This window comes from Micrasema longulum, unplaced genomic scaffold, assembly GCF_059751315.1.
Source record: "Micrasema longulum isolate JH-2025_06_02 unplaced genomic scaffold, ASM5975131v1 h1tg001358l, whole genome shotgun sequence".
In the NCBI taxonomy this organism is placed as follows: Eukaryota; Metazoa; Arthropoda; class Insecta; order Trichoptera; family Brachycentridae; genus Micrasema; species Micrasema longulum.
Window position 1 is genome coordinate 251,098 of NW_028278544.1, and position 18,463 is coordinate 269,560.

An 18,463-nucleotide genomic window follows, 5' to 3' on the forward strand; every position below is an offset into this window, starting at 1 on the left:
AAAAAATTCCAAAAAAAATAATATGGTATTTTTTTATAGTACCTAATTAAAAAAGGGAATAAAAAATATTTTTACAAAACACAAAAATATTCCTTATTATTAAGGCAACAAAATAAGTAATAGAAAAAAAGAGTTCATATCTTTAGTTTGAATCCAGGATAGTGCATGTTTTTTAAAAGACGGAAAATTTTGAAAGTTTGGAATCAATGAAATATTATCATTAAAAAAATAATTAAAAATTTTTGGGCCTATAAAATATGCATGTCTCTGAGCGAGCCTCGTTTTACAATGTGGTATTTCTAACACACGATTCCTTCTTTGACTTGATCTATTTGAATTACTTGTAAATAAATTTTGGTTCTTAAATATATATTTTAAACATTGAAGACAATATATTTGTCTTAGGTCTAAAAGTTTAGCTTCTTGGAACAATTGGAAAGAGGGAAAAGTGCGATTTTTGTGACATTCTAATCAAACTGTATTTTAAGGACTATGGTCGCATTTTTTATGATAAAATTCACACCTCTTATTTCTTTTCACAGGATGGGTGTGAGATCCTGCAGGGGAAAACGGGCAGTGCCATGCTTCCCTCTACAAGAGAGGTAGGTTATCATTTCTTAACGTCATATTTTTATAATATACGAGTTTGTCCAAATGTTTGCAGACAAAAGACTGGATTTCATCCCCTCGGGATATGATAAATGAATAAAAAAATAATGCAAACCAACTGGTCCAAGAAGAAGTTTAAAAATTGGAAAATTGTTTTCAGGCGTTGCCTAGTATGTGAAATTATTCAGTCAGATGAATCTCTTCACAACAATAAAGGTTTCAGCTCTTTAACTTCACTAAAATCAACAAATGGAAGAAATGAAGAAATGTGGATGTTCAAACATGTTCAGTGTGTAAAGTGGCCACTTAAACCAGCCAATGACAGGTCATAAGCCCTGTAGATGCCTATACTTCCATATTCCCTTTTCTAAGGTATTCTTCATACCTGTTGTAATTTGTTAATCATATTGTTATAATTAATATGTTCACGCGTTTTCATAGGTTTCGCGCGCAACCTTGTATTGATGTCTCTGCCATAGTAAACGTATCGCACCCTCACAATTTATTGAGATATTTTTTTAATTCAAATTGAAAACACTTTACATAATTTTATATAATATTCCCAAGGAGTTTTTGTAAAAAACCTACTTAGGGACAACATTTATTTACAGACGTATTTATATTTTCAACTATAACAATATTAACAATATTTTGAGTTTGTCCAAATTTTCGTAGACAAGGACTGCATTCAACTCCCTGGGGAGCTGTTTATATTAACATATTACAACAGAGATGAAGAACATTTAAGAAAAGGTAATTGTTTTGCTGGCGGATACCAACACGGTCTTCAGGTGCTGTTAAATAGTGTGGATGCACTTGACGAACAACTGGGTTTAACAATTATTGTTGGTAAAACAAAATGGATAACATTTGGCCGACTTGATTACTCCGCATTTTCTCTCAAATTAAAGGGTAGTGACATTGAAAAGGTGGACAAATTTAAGTACCTCGGCAGCATTCTAACAGAGACCCTCGACCCAGATATAGAAATTAAATGCAGAATTGAGACAGCAAGAGCTGCTTTTAATAGAATGAAATCCCTCTTCTGCAATTCTAATCTCACCTTAAAAATAAGGCAAATATTGGTAAAATGTTATGTGCGGTCTGTATTGGTGTATAGCTGTGAGATTTAGACTCTGAAGGTGAATACTATGAACAGGTTGGAGGCTTTTGAGATGTGGTTGCATCGCAGAATACTTAAGATATCTTGGACAGACCTGATAACGAACTCAGAAGTCTTAAGTCGAGCTAGAACGAACAGAGAACTCTTAACCACCATAAAAGTTCATAAAATTTAGTATCTGGGGCATATAATGCGTGGTGAAAAGTATCACTTGCTTAGTTTAATTTTGAAAAGCAAGATTGAGGGTCACCGAGGGGCTGGAAGAAGACAGATGTCCCGCGAAATATATGAGACTGGACTGGCTTCAGGACTGTGGAGCAGATTTTCCGGGTAGCTTAGGACAGAGAGACTTTTGTCAGAGTGATTGCCAACGTTGGGATACCTGACAGGGCACTAAGAGAAGAAGAAGGGTACAATCCTTTTTGGTATTCGGCCAAATCACTATTCGTGGCACCTTTAATTTTTATCGTAATGGTGTTATTTCATTGTTACAGGCTAGCGGCCCTCCCGAGCAACATGAACCTGTAGACTTGAGTGTTCGTCCTAAGGCCAGGAGACGGCAGACTACAGGTATTATTAATCTTCATATTATGATTTTGCGTTCGCTTATCATGCCCAAAGTCCCGGGCTTGATTCCTAGCAAGGTCAAGATTTTCATCTTGTGCTATGCTAGTTTGAATAGTCGTTTTACACTGCAATAGTTCGTAGCCCCTGAACTGGCACCGAAGCTTATATTAGCTGTGCTACCCCGCATAAGCAAAAAGGCAGCTAATCAGTAAAGTTTTGAATGTGTCTAGATATTTGTAGACAAGCCGGATTTCCTCGCTAGGGAGTTACGAGTATTTCAATCTAAATTTGTTGAATATGGAAGTCTCGGCATTTACAGGTCTAAATTTCAAATCTATCTTCTTCTTTAGTTTTATTCTCTTCTCTGCTGGACAAGTGGATAAAGGCCTCTTCCAAACGTCTTCATTCCTTCCTATCACCCGCTTTCATCATCCACGTTTTACTGGCAATAGATGCAATGTCATCGACCCATCTTTTCTGTGGCCTTCAAACCCTTCTTTTTTTACCCTTGGTCTCCACTTTATTATTCTGTGTGTGCCACAATGTTTCCTCGCTAAGTGCTGCCTGCTGCCATTTTAATCTTGCTGCTCAATTTATGATATCCACGACTCTGGTTCGCCGCCTTATTTCTTCATTTCCTATTCTTTCCCAGTCGGTAGCAAATAAATTTGAACGCCTCAACCTAGTACATGTGATGTACACACATATAGTAAATATGGCGTAACGAGTTGATTTAGTTTCATAGTCTAACCATTTTTTTTTATTTTTAAAAACACTGAATTTCCTCAATACTGACGTTTTTTTAAAACATTAAATAAAAAACATTATATAGTTTTTCGCACTGAAATGTTTTTTTTTGTTGCTGATTTTTGCTTTATATTAAGCTAGCTTTTACCCGCGGTCTCGCTCACGTGGTAAAAGAAAGACATTAATTTTTAGCAATAAGAATTTTTCTAAGATTAAAAGTAGCTTGGTCTTCCAACTATCGCTATTATTATTAAAAATTATTTAGCTTCATTAAAATTTTATAATTTTATAACCTTGTTTCATTAGCACACAGAAGAGATATGTTTGATCAGATCCTGCTTTATAAAATTGTCAATAATAAATTCGATTCCCCGGAACTCATTAATCTACTTGCTTACCGTGTCCCCTCCAGGCCAACTAGACTCTCTGATATTTTCTATATTCGTAAATTTAAAACTAATCATAGGAAACATTCTACGATCCCTCGTATATGTGAAACATTTAACAAAAAATTTAAAAGTCTTTATATATTTAACACTCCATACAATATGTACAGAAGAGAATTAATAGGCTTGATTCATGCTCTTCATTCATAATTCGTTTAATCATTAAATCAAATGCAATTTTCCACTCTCACTTTCCTTCAATCATCCTTTACCACTCCTTATCAATTTCCTTCTTTTCCTTTCCACTATCTCCTTGTTTTGTCCATATTTATCTTATTTTAATATATAGGTTATTTATTATTTATATAGTTTAAACTTCAAGCCGTCGTCGCTTTATTACAGTATTATTTAGTGAATACATATAATTGGATGGCAGGCCCTACTATGTATACATTTTATATAATTTTTTTTTTTTAAATATTCATTTAACCTGTACATCTGTTTGTATTCGAAATAAATAAAATAAAATAAAGAAATACGTTGATCAACAGGTCAAGCTTTTTAGTAGGCAACCCTTGCACGCAATGATTAGGTTATGAAATTGTTTGATGTGGGAGAAATAGTTGAAAAAAGAGTTGATCAAAAACTGTTCATTATCATTATTATTATTTAACATTAAATCTAACTGTTTTTTAACTTAATTTCCTAGATTCATCTGGAAATGTCCGCTTGCTAGATCCTCAGGCAAGGTTGCTCGCTCTACAGACGTTAAAAGAAGAATTGTAAGTACATTTTTTTATTTGTGAGACTGCTTTCTTCTTCAATCAGACATTAACTCTTTTAACCGATGGTGTAAAGTCAATAAATTAGAACTAAATATTAAAAAATGCAAAATAATGTCATTTCATCGAACAAAACAACCAATTTCCTTCGAGTACCTATTAGAAAACTCCAAAATTGATGTAGTCAAGTCCATCAGAGATTTAGGAGTTGTTTTGGACTATAAACTGACATACAACGAGCATATAGATAATACAGTAAATAAATCACTGAAATTACTTGGCTTCATTAACAGAATATCCTCAATATTACCAGTTATAGAATTGTCGATAAAAAAAGATAATTTAGCATTAGAAATACTTTGAACCGGTTAAAAAAAAAAAAACTAAGAAAACACTTTTGAATAACATTAAACGAAAAAATAAAAAAACTGTATGTATTATTATTGAAAACTAATACTTAGGTAAATAGTATATATTTATGTATAAAAATATATAATGATGTTAAAAAAATGATGAAGAGAAATATGTTTATGTAATATGATGTCTCATTTATATGATGATTTAAAATTTTGTTCCCAGGTTCCTCCGCGCTCACATCCAGCACCAAAGGCGTCACGTGACATCCAGAAGCCGCCCCCCTCCCCATCTCGCCCTCCCCACCCTCGGCTACAACAACAACAACAACGACAGCGCGTACAAGAACAGCGAAACTCCGCAGAGTAAGAGATCCCCGAACGGCGAAAAGCCGCTGAAACGCCAAACGACCTCGGAAATTCCAAGTCACGAAATGAAAAAAATCCACAAAACAAGTATCAAAAAGGATGCGAGGATCATCTGTCAGGCCGATGGCGATTTAATACCAGCTCGCGGTAAAGATTTGAATAATCTAGACGCTATTAACGCGAGCATGCTGAAAAACGCCGACGCCATCAGTGCCCTGTTCTCGAAGCATTTCACGCCCCCGACGGCCGTGAAAGCTAGCTCTGGGTCGAGGACCCCTTCTGACCATGACGACGGACAAAACGCAGCTAAATTCGATGGCCTGTTGGGGAAAGACGATTGCAAAAGGATGACCCTCGAAGATGACGCCAAGAAGAGAAAGAAGGTCGCTGGAAGCGACGGCGTGGCTGATGGGGAACCAGTTTTTGATTGCGGTGGGAGAAGTGTTTTGCATACAGATTATGCAAGCGATAAACACAGGTCAGTGGATATATTTATGTTGTTGATCTTACGTGAAAGCAGTCCATGTTACATCGTTCAATTATATTTATTATTTATTGTGATATTTTCCGACGCATCTTTTGCGCTTTTGTTACCGCCAATTTTTTTTAAAGAATCATTTGAATATTATTTGAGAGGTGTTAAAAATGAATTAGTGTCAGAATCATGATCCAAAAGTGATATTCTCACTTTGAAAAAATAGGTTCATGAGTTTAAACTTACAACCTTTTGACTTTTCTATGTCTACCGATTTAGAGACGCACTTTTCTTATCGTCGGGACACCAATTAAACCTACATGTTTATTAGGTTTACGTAGTTTTCGTTTTAGAAGGTTTTTAGGTTGAAAACTCACCGACAAGAACGAGTGACATCACGGGCGGATTAATTTCAAAATTACAAAACTTAAAAAATCATATCGATAAGAATAAGATACACAAATTTTTTTTTTTTTTTGGCTTAGTTTAGTAAATCGTCACATTAAAACTTCACAGATCGCAGTGACGTCAGGATCTTGTATAGCACTGACCTCCGCCCTTAAGAATAAGAACGATAATGGTTTGATGGATTGTCTGTTGACATTTTTATTTTTTAATCCACCGAACTTCCTCATTAACGTTTTTTTCTCTCTTTAGGACGCGAGCGGATCAGCACCCGCGGGCGGCCGGCAGGAGCGCGCCGCCCGCTCGGGCGAGCCAGCCAGCGCCCCCCACCCCGCCGCCCGGCGAGGAGGGGCGGCTCGCGCTGGCGCGAGCGCGCCGCAAGCTGCACACGTGCGACGTGGACGGCTGCGAGAAGGTGTACACCAAGTCGTCGCATCTCAAGGCGCACAAGCGGACGCACACCGGTAGGAATGCACCTTTTTACCCATCGGCATATTTTGCTCTCTGAATCAACTGCCATTTGACTCGAGCGGTCTTTTTTAAATTTCCCGTTTTATTATTGCCGTTTTTTGTAGGCGCTCCGCGTTTTTCGATTTTACCGACACGCTTCACTTTTAATCATTTTCATCACCACAATCAGTCTCCTTTTCGCACCAAATGGTGCATAAGGCACCGCATTCGTACACCAATCGCAGCGTACCCTCATCATTGTTGTTACTCGACGGTAAGATGATTAGTCTGTATAAAACAAAATACGCAGCAGCGTTGGGAGGATCATTACCGCGCTTCTTCTACAGGTAAAACTACTAAACCCAACGCTACATTCATACATCTTCTCACGCACGCACGCACGCCGATCTTTCCTACTGTCGACATGTCCATCTTCAAGTATTCGATGGACTTGATCGTGCCATGTCTTTCGCGGTCTTCCTCGTTTTCTGCATCGTCGTTCCTTTTAGCCATTCTTTCGCTGTCCATTCGCTCTACATGTCCAAACCGACGCAGCGCCCCTCTCTTGATTCTGCCGATAATGCGTGTCTAAGCCTTACACAGTTCACGGTTCTCGACATTTGTGCACCTATCATACATCGTTTTACCACACATTCGCCCGAGGGATCGCATCTCGACAGCATTTAGCCAACTTTCATCATCATTTTTCCAATTCCATACTTCGCTCCCATACGTTGATTTAAGTGAAGTCAAAGAGCTGAAACCTTTATTGTTGTGAAGAGATTCATCCGGCCGAATCATTTTCCATACTAGGCAACGCCTGAAAACAATCCAAAATCCAATTTTAAAACTTCATCTTGGACCAGCTGCTTTCATTACAATATTTAAGTTCGTCCAAATGTTTGTAAATTAAAGACTGGATTTCACCCCTTTGGGAGTCATTAAGATCAACAAATTACAACAGGGATGGAAAATACCTTAACTAAAATTAATATATGGAAGAATGTAAGAAATATGGATGTTCAAACATAGGCAAAATGTGGAATGTTACATAGTGTGTTAAGTGGCCAATGACAGGTCATGGGCCCTGTAAATGCCTAGACTTCCATGTTCCCTTCTTTAAGGTATTCTCCATCGCTGTTGTAATTTGTTAATCCTTATGACTCCCAAGGTGGTGAAATCCAGTCTTTTTTCTACAAACATTTGGACAGATTTAAATATTGTAATTTAGAGACGGATTTGAATTACGCTATTATTTAGGTAGATGGGTTTTTATGCATAGTTTATTTTGGCATCAAAAACTAATTTTCAGTTTTTGTTTGCTTCCAATACCCTCAATTATAATATGCAAGTAAAAAACAAATGGCACCCCCACATGAAAAAAAATCCAATTTTAAAAAATGCCTGGATTTCCACATTTCCATTCTTTCATCTCTCTTGAATATTGGTCTCGAAATAATGTATCTAGTATACGAAAGGTGTCCCGAAACCGGTAGTCATAAATTAATAATTTAATGGCGTAAACTAAGTAATTTAAAAATGAATAATATTAAATTGGTTTGTGTAAACATGTTCTGTGAACGTCCTCAGAGGCGACCTACATAGAGAGCCATATCAGGGGCGCTCAACCTCTTAGTTTAGTTTATATTTACACCCGATGATGGGTTATCCATAATACATGAAACTAGTAACCTATTCATAAACTCGGCATACAGTTACATGCGGCTCGACTGTGGAATCATCTCCCATCCACCATCAAAGATGTTACTACATTATCTCTGTTTAAATCACGTCTGAAGAAACATTTCCTTTCTCTTCCTTAATCTCTCCTCCTTTCCTTTTTCCTCTTTTTTCCTTTTTCCCAATGAGTAATAGTTTTGATTTAAGGTAATTTACAAACAAATACGTTTATTTCTATTTATGTATATGTCTTTAGATTTTTAATCTTTTTTTTCTATTGAATATGTTCTGTAACTTAAATTATAAAACTTTTATATTATTGGTTGGTTGGAAGAAATTGCCATTTGGCAATAAGCCCGCCAATGTACAAATAACATTATGTACAAAAAGTTAAATAAAAAAAAAATATATATTAAGGCCCTACATAAACTCGGTGTAAAGTTACGCTTAAGTGTTACTATACTTAGGCGTAACTTTTTTTTTTTTTATTTATTAATTAAACATATAAGACATGAATATCATGATATTATATTCCCAGGAGTTGTACGAGAAAACTCATTTGGGACGGTACATAAAAAAAATAGTACATTTCTTGTAACAATACATAGTATACATTTAAACAATAAAAATTTTAACAAATTTTAACAATCTATGAACTCAATATTAAAAAAGGAAAGAAAACATTTAAACAATCTGTGAACTTAATATTAAAGAAGAAAATAAAAACATTCAAACAATCTGTGAACTTAATATTAAAAAAGAAAAGAAAAACATTTAAACATTCTGTGAAATTAATATTAAAAAAGAAAATAAAAACATTTAAACATTCTGTGAACTCAATATTAAAAAAAGAAAAGAAAAACATTTAAACCTAAAACACAATATATAGACTATAGACTCTTTCGCTGAGTTTATATAGGACCTTACTCATAAACTTGGCATAAAGTTATACCACTATTCTTAGGCGTAACTTTACGCCGTGTTTATACATATGTGTTATTATATTAAACTCGGATGTGGTAAAAAAAATACAAAATTTTTTATTTATTTTTACAAAATGTTAGAGTGGAGGATTGTGTTAAATTGCAGGCTGATTTGCAAACTTCATTGAGTTGGTGCCATAAAAACGATATGCAATTGAACATTGAAAAGTGCTACTCTTATCAGTTTTACTCGTAAAATTAACCCAATATTTTTTGACTACTCTCTTGGTGATAAAATATTAAGTAGAGTTAACATTATTAAGGATCTCGGGGTTTATTTTGACACAAAATTAAATTTTAAACATCATATAGATTACATAACTCGTAAGTCACTTAAGCTACTGGGGTTCCTAAAGAGAGTAACCAAACCCTTTAAAAAACCGGAAACTGTCATATGTCTAAATATGAGTTTGATTCGCAGTAATCTTGAGCATGCCTCATGCGTATGGAGTCCGCAATATCAAAACCGTATAAATTCAGTAGAATCTGTTCAAGAAAAGTTCTTAAAGTACCTTTTGTATAAGTTCCGAATTTCTAACCCGCTTTCAAATTCAAATTACGAGCAACTTCTAACTCTTTTTCATTTTAATTCTCTGATAAAACGCCGCGTTGTTTTCGATATAAAATTTCTGTATAAAATATTAAACTACAAAGTAGATACTAACCTTCTAAATAAAATACAAATAAATGCAGGATTGAGAACACTCAGACATCGGGAAATATTTAAACTGCCTTTGTTTTCAAATAATGCTACATACCACACACCTATGGCCCGCATGTGTCGGGAATATAATATATACTGCCGAAATAATAAAATTGTCATTTTTCATGATACTCTCTCAGCTTTTGCGAATAATCTCTAAGGAATAAATCTTATTCAATAAGTACACACGTACAACTTATTTTTTATTGCATTGTATCCTGTATAAACAAAAATATCAAAAAATATGTATTACAACTTAACGTATAAAGCTAGAATTTCCTAGGACAGCGGTGCCCGCATCTTAACGGCCGTAGTGAACGGTGATGCGGTGGACAGCCGTCGTAACGTCGACTTGTGAGTGGTTTCCTAGGGACACGGTGTTAAATGGTGTTGAGAACACCGTTTTCCTAGGAAACCAGACTCTAGTCGACGTTACGACGGCTGTCCACTGCATCACCGTTTACTACGGCCGTTAAAATACGGGCACCGCTCTCCTAGGAAACCCTAGCTTAAATCTATTTTGTGTAATTTTATAATTGAAGATATATATGCATGTTAAATTATTTCGACGAATGCTTTAAATTGTATGTTTTCTAGTATGTGTCTTTGTTGAATTACCTAATAAAATAAAATAAAATAAAAAATTTAAATAAATTAAAAAATGCTTTTCCAAAAGTAAATGCTGAAGCAATAAATGATGTAATATGTTTCACTCATGTTGGGGGGCCCTGGCGTGAGGCGTCTGTCACTTTTGCAATATTCAGACCATCTTCTTAAATCGGTACGCTCTCCTTAGACCTTGGTACGCCGTATAAGTGGAGTCCATACGCCTGTACGTAGGCAGTGCGCACGGTACATTAAAAATAAATTCGGCCCTCGATCGGTGAATCGACGAAGAGATGACCACCCATTTTGACAAAAATTCGACAATAGGAAAATATCACTTTTTATTTTTTATTTAAGAAGGTATTTATTTATTTATTTGACACTTTATATACATATACAATAAATATGCATATAAGGGCGGGCATATTGCCTTAAGGCAATTTCTTCCTACCTACCCAAACCGTTCAGCTTGAGAAAATTATAAATACATGGACATATTGAATCTTACAATTTTATACAAAAATTAAAAGCAAAGATTAAAAAAATAAATATATAAATAAAAAATAAATAAAAATCACACTATACTATGAAGAGAGGAGAGGGGATGGGAAGGAAAGAAGAAGGATAAAGGAACAATTTAAATGAACAATTTAAAGGAACAATTAAAAAAAACATGAACAGAAAAATAAAAAGGAAAAATAATAAATAAATAAATAAATAATAAATAAGTAAATACTAACCTCATAAATAAAATACAAATTTCATAGTCTTTATTCAATAAGATATTTTATTTTATTAACATAAACGCCAAATCTGCCTTTTAAAAACATTTACAATACAGCATATTAGTCTTAATATTTTATTTTTTCAAACATAAATTTCCTTATACCCAAGATTTATAAAAAAAAATAAACCTAAAAATTATACAAGATTTATATTTAAAAAGTTAACCTTAAAATTATACAGCATATTACGTAGAAAGTTTAAATAATAAAACATTCTACAGTAAAACAAAAAGAAAATCATAAGTACTGTTTCATACAGCTGGGCAAAGTGAACAAAAAACTGTGTATATTATGAAATGCATGAATAAATAAATATAATTACCATTCACCATCTTTGAAAAAGTTCAAAAAGTTTGTTCTATAGGAACAATACCCTACACTCAATATATCAGATACGTGAGAATAACTATTGCCGAGTTCATGAAGTCTATTTAATACGGCATTACAAGTATACACTGTCCGTGAATTGTTGCTACAAAACGTCGGCACCTGTCTAGTCATTCTTCCAGGCACCCTGAAGTTGATGAGAGATAATAGTTCAGGGCAATCCCATATTGAATTTACAATTTTGAATAAATTTAAAATGTCTATAGTTTTTCTTCTATCGTTAAGTTTTAACAAATTTAATGTTTTTAGTAAAAAATCGTAATTTTAAAATTCATGACTGATTCTAAGTTTAAAATTTATATACCGTAAGAATTTTTTTTGAACTCTTTTAAGAGAATTTTGGAATTAAAAATATAATACCTTTTCATCGATATAGGCACACGTAGGTATAATATATTAGGTTGTCTCACCCTGTAACTAAAAGTGCAACTACTGATAATATATTGTCCAATGTTCACATTACTTCCTAGTGCGAACTTAATTTCATGAACTACTTCCTGGGCTGTCAGCGATTTTATCGATATGGCTGATATCCGCGCATGTCAGCAATAATTTGTCATGTCAGCTCTTTAACTTCACAAACATCAACAGATGAAAGAATTGAAGGAATGTTCAAATATAGGCAGAATGGTGAATGTTACACAGGGTGTAAAGTGGCCACTTAAACCAGCCAATGACAGGTCATAAGCCCTGTAAATGCCTAGACTTCTATATTACCTTTTCTGAAATGTTCTTCATCTCTGTTGTAATATGTTGATGTTGTCAGCTCCCCAGGGAGTTGAATCCAGTCCTTGTCTACGAAAATTTTGACAAACGCAAAATATTGTTGATATTCTTTCAATGTAATATTTAAACCCTATAAATTGAATATATGGGCAATGTCCGTTAATAAATAAATAGATATGGCGTTCTATTATCTCTGCCTACCACCTATCATTAAACGGCGTGATGGTTTGTTGTTGTTGTTGTTTTTTATATACATGTTGTATTAATAAATATAAAAATAGTAGAAAAACATTTAGACATACTGAAAACATTGGTAACCCCCCCCTCGCCGGTGCGCGATGATGTGGAGCAGACACATTGCGTCTAATAACTATAATATCTTTATAAATATAATCAATATTGGGTTTAGATTTTCAGTATTCCTCCATTACACATTTACGTATCGACTGAAATAATTTGTTATTAAATAATAAGTACTTATTAGGCACACAAAAAGCATTTTATCGGAAATCGGGGATAAATTACAAATATAATTAAAAGTACACTCTCAGTCAGTCACGTAGTCCAATACTATATAGCTACCAGAAGCGAACCGTGTATAGAAGCGATTATGCACAGCTTACCATTATATTTGACTAACCATAATAATGTTTTCTTGTATCTTTATTTACAGAAAAACAAATAAAAACTTACCATTTGTTTTAAATCATTTCCACCGCTTGTATTTTTATCCTAATATAAATATACATTTTAATAAAGCGCGCCCAGCGCCTGCGGTGAGCCAAGAAACTAACCGATTATTCCAGCTTATTTTTTCATACAAATAAGTATGCTATATTTTGAATGTCTTAACCTCGGTGCGGGTTTTGTCTCCTGGATTAAACTTGCATATTACACAAATTATTTTAAGATTCTTGATTTGGAAAACAGTATTTCAAACATTGTTTCTTAAGGACTATTTTTCTTTGAGATGGTACTTTTGACATAAGACCATAATTACTTTCACGCGTCATATTGCGGGACATATAGCGCTCCACGCGGTCGTTTTTAGCACTAGTAATTACTAGAACAATTCGGCCATTTGACATTTCAATTGAATACCTAATATCGACTGAATTCATAGTGGTATTTTTTATTTATTTTTTAATGAATTATATATTAAAGTAATGGACAATATATCTATATAATATAATTTATCACGAAGTTACATCGTTTGAGTTGATTTCATGGATGAAAGTTGTTGTATCACACAGAACCACAGAAAAATATCAATTTTTAGGATATATTACTTACATTATATTATGTACCTCCTATGTAGGTACAAATATAAGATATTTTTTGTAGCTTACCTGTAAATAAAATCACCATTCGCCACTGATAGCTACTTAGTAGCTCTCGGGAAGTTGGCGCGGGTGCACGTTTCGCCCGAGTCGTTAGCGATACCCAATGGTTTTTTTATGTTTTCAGCAGTTAGATTTTTTAAAAAGTTTTATTCATTTTAACAAATAAGTAACATACATAATTGTATTTTTGCTCCCGCAAAGCCGAAGCTTGTCTGCGGGTTACATTACATTTTTTAAAAAAATTTAGAAGTAAGTACATAGTTTAATAATAATTGAAGAATAAAATATATTTATACACTTAAGATTCACTTGCTGTTTAATAATTTTTTGACTATTTTTTTTAATGAAATTAGGTTTTTTTCTTCACGATTTTTGGCTGGTATTAAATTGTACAGTTTTGGTACTACACTACCCATTGTTCTGTCACCATAGTAGTTTTTCTGTCGTGGTACCATCAGCTGCTGTGCCGATACTTGTCGGGTCATGATCTGGTGGTTTATTTTGGATATAAAATTGCAATCGAGGAAATGATCTGTCATTATCTTATACTGACACTGTTTGTTTATTGGCAAAACGTTAACAAAATCAAATAATATTTTATTGTTGTCTTTTGCCTCATTCTTTATTTTTACAGGTACGATAATTTTTTAAATTTGTACCTGTAAGTTCAAGACTCTATCCGTATAAGATTTAAAACTTAGTCCCCATATTCTTAATCCATATTGAATAATTGGGTCAACTAGCCCCAAGTACACTAGTCTCAGCACTGGATATGGTATGTACGGTTTTAAATGGTACATGTTAAGTAGGCAAACTCTTAGCTTATTGCAAACTGTTTTTATCTGTTCTTCCCAATTTAAAGTGGAATCTATAATAATACCTAAATACTTATATTTTGATACGTGATGTATTCTTGTGCATTTGCAGTCTTGCAGATTGATATGCAAGCATTCGTGATTGTGTGCATATATTAACAAATCTTCTTTTGGTCTTTTATATGGGGACGTAATGTGTAACGCTTTCGTTTTTTTTATATTTATTGTTAGGCTATAATCATGTGACTATAATCATATTATTGTTAGGCTATAATCATCTTTGAATTAAATTATGGTTAATTAATGTCATTCCCTATAAATATTCCATTTTTTCCTTTTTAAATCTCTTATTGTTTTAAAGTGTAGTGGCTACACAGCACCGTGACGCGCGGGTGTATTTAAGACAGTAAAGTTAGGGTTTCCTAGGACAGCGGCACCCGTATCTTAACGGCCGTAGTGAACGGTGATGCGGTGGACGGCCATTGTAACGGTGACTAGAGAGTGGTTTCCTAGGAAAACGATGTTGATAACACCGTTAAAAAATAAAACCACTCTCTAGTCGCCACTGCGACGGCTGTCCACCGCATCACCGTTCACTACGGCCGTTAAGATACGGTCACCGCTGTCCTAGGAAACCCTAACTTAAGGGAAAGGTTAGTATTTCGTCTGCTGGAATGATGCGAAGTGGCGTTTCTGATCTAGGTATCCGATATCTGACCCTCAGCTGCGACGTATTTATGTTTACCTTTCCCCAGGGGAGAAGCCCTACGAGTGCCAGTGGGAGGGCTGCGCCTGGCGCTTCGCCCGCTCGGACGAGCTGACCCGCCACACCAGGAAGCACACCGGCCAGCGCCCCTTCTCGTGTCCGCTGTGCAGCCGGAGCTTCTCGCGCAGTGACCACCTCGGCCTGCACATGAAACGTCACTGGTGAGTGTTCATCGTTGATAACTTATTCGGCATATATGTACATTGACATATTACGACAGAGATGAGAGAGACTTCTGACCGAAGTTACTCCACAAACTCATGTTAAGTTATTGTACCTGTTAATAGTTATTTTTAAAGAGTTTTTATCACAAGCTACGCCACAAACTAATTTTAAGTTATTGTGCCCGTTAATAGTTATTTTTTTTATATATTTTTTTATTTAAATCTTAAAGTAGGGCACACATATCATACATATTGTTATGTGTGTTCTAATAATAACATTGCAAATATATTTAATTTATAAATTGTTTATCACATATGTCTTGACCATTATTTTAAATTTTGATATGTTTTTTTCTTCATAACTATTTTTTTCCATTTCGTAATACTTTTTAATTGCTTTAAATAAAATGGAATTTTGTGACTTTGCCTTTTTCCTAAATGGAAGTCTAATTTTGTTCTTTTCTCTAGTATTGTGATCGTGTTCATGCTGGTTCCGATCAATTTTTTTCCAAAATTCTGTTTTTTTATTAGAGTTTATAATTTTATGAACAAATATCATTGTACTGTAAAATATTCTTTGTTTATATGTTAATAATTTCATTTCATTTACCATCGACTTTACCCTCGTATATCTGTTTTTTTTCAAAATGATTCTGAAGGCTTTATTTTGTAATACAGTTAGTTTATCTATGTTTTCTTTGTTTGATAAAAATAAAATGCTACTACAGTAGTTAACGTGTGGTTCAATAATTGCTTTGTAAATAGTTTTGCAGGAGTCCTTATCAATAAATCTTCTGATCCTTCCCAAAATTGATATTTTTTTGCAATCTTATTTATTACCATCTTAGCGTTTTGGTGAAATGTAAGTTTTGAATCCAACATTACACCTAAATATTTCATTTCAGTGACTTCATTAAGTTTTTCATTTTCTATTTTCTAAGCACTTTTATCACAAGCTATGCTACAAAATCATTTTAGGCTATTGTGCCTGTTAATAGTTATTTTTTAAAGCGTTTTTATCACAAGCTACGCTACAAACTAATTTTAAGTTATTGTGCCTGTTGATGGTTATTTTTCAAAACCATTTTTATCACAAGTTACGCTACAAATTATTATGCCTGTTAATAGTTATTTTTCGAAAGCATTTTTATCACAAGTTACGCAACAAATTATTGTGCCTGTTAATAGTTATTTCTTAAAGCGTATTTATCACAATCTATGCTACAACCTCATTTTAACTTATTGTGCCCGTTGATAGTTTTTTTCTAAAGGCATTTTTATCACAAGTTACGCAACAAATTATTGTGCCTGTTAATAGTTATTTTTTAAAGAGCTTTTATCACTAGCCACGTTACAAACTCATTTTAAGTTTTTTTGCCTGTAAATAGTTATTTTTCAAAAGCATTTTTATCACAAATTACGCTACAAATGATTGTGCCTGTTAATAGTTATTTTTTAAAGAGTTTTTATCACAAGCTACGCAACAAATTATTGTGCCTGTTAATAGTTATTTTTTGAAGAGTTTTTATCACAAGCTACGCAACAAACTCATTTTTAGTTATTGTGCCCGTTAATGGTTATTTTAAAAGGCGTTTTTATTACAAGCTACGCTACAAACTAATTTTAAGTTATTGTGCCTGTTGATAGTTATTTTTTAAAACCATTTTTATCACAAGTTACGCTACAAATTATTATGCCTGTTAATAGTTATTTTTCAAAAGCATTTTTATCACAAGTTACGCTGTAAATTATTGTGTCTGTTAATAGTTATTTCTTAAAGCGTATTTATCACAATCTATGCTACAAACTCATTTTAACTTATTGTGCCCGTTGATAGTATTTTTCTTAAGGCATTTTTATCACAAGTTACGCAACAAATTATTGTGCCTGTTAATAGTTATTTCTTAAAGCGTATTTATCACAATCTATGCTACAAACTCATTTTAACTTGTTGTGCCCGTTGATAGTTTTTTTCTAAAGGCATTTTTATCACAAGTTACGCAACAAATTATTGTGCCTGTTAATAGTTATTTCTTAAAGCGTATTTATCACAATCTATGCTACAACCTCATTTTAACTTATTGTGCCCGTTGATAGTTTTTTTCTAAAGGCATTTTTATCACAAGTTACGCAACAAATTATTGTGCCTGTTAATAGTTATTTTTTAAAGAGTTTTTATCACAAGTTACGCTACAAATTATTTTGACTGTCAATAGTTATTTTTAACGCGTTTTTATCACAAACTACGCAACAAACTCATTTTTAGTTATTGTGCCCGTTAATGGTCATTTAAAAAGGCGTTTTTATCACAAGCTACGCTACAAACTCATTTCAAGTTATTGTGTTTGTAAATAGTTTTTTTAAAGCGTTTTTAACACAAGCTACGCCACAAATTATTAAGCCTGTGAATAGTTATTTATTATTTCTATTAAATAAAACGATATATTTGCGTTTTTATGATTTACCCATATATTTAATTTTGAGGGCAATTTTCAACGGTCGGAAATAACTCACTATTAGAAAATACGAATTATGTTGAGGTCAAGTGGGATTCGAACCACGGACTTTTGAGCCGTGAGTCCGAAACACTAGCCACGAAACCACAACTCGATTCTAATTTTTTAACAGCCTTTTTAACACAAATTGCGGTACAAAATCAAGACAAATTATTGTGCCTGCTACTAGTTATTTTTTAAAAGCATTTTTAACACAATTTACAGTCCAAACTCATTACAAATTATTGCACGCGTTTTTTCTTATTATTTAAAAACATTTTTATCAAGTTACAGTACAAACTCGTGGCAAATTATTGTGCGTGTTTTTACTTATTTTTTTAAAGCATTTTTTCACGAATTACTCTACAGCATAGAATTAAGAATACTCCAGAAAACGCATATGCTAATCAAACAGAAGGCGACTAAACTACTCATAAATGAGTAGGTTTACGTTTTGGCCGATTAGTTTCTTTGTAGACGTCGCTCAGTACGCAACTCATGATTTGAATGTAGTGTAGTGTCCTTTAAAAGTGTAGAAATACTGCTAGGATCTTAAAGAAACAGGATGGCATCACATTTCATGTGTAATTAACAAACGAATGTGTAAGTAGCAAATGCATAAATTCAAAATTGTATTATTTTTCCATCTGTCTGATTGTCGAAGAAATAAAATGGAAACTTTGCCCATCCAATGAGAGAACTAATGAAAATTAGACCTCGGATTCAACAACGCCGTGGTGGAAA

At 33.7% G+C, this 18,463-nt stretch overlaps 1 protein-coding gene across 2 annotated transcripts in view; it reads left to right on the forward strand.

Moving 5' to 3' along the window:
• LOC148275710 (uncharacterized) overlaps positions 1–18,463 on the forward strand; it is a 62,899-nt gene that overhangs the window by 37,241 nt on the left and 7,195 nt on the right. For both annotated transcript variants that reach the window (XM_088235313.1, XM_088235314.1), the window contains exons 4-9: positions 543–602; positions 2,227–2,302; positions 4,142–4,214; positions 4,794–5,414; positions 6,069–6,280; positions 15,050–15,221. In XM_088235313.1, the coding sequence (XP_088091439.1) occupies positions 543–602; positions 2,227–2,302; positions 4,142–4,214; positions 4,794–5,414; positions 6,069–6,280; positions 15,050–15,221 (1,214 nt within the window). The remainder of the gene's footprint in view (positions 1–542; positions 603–2,226; positions 2,303–4,141; positions 4,215–4,793; positions 5,415–6,068; positions 6,281–15,049; positions 15,222–18,463) is intronic.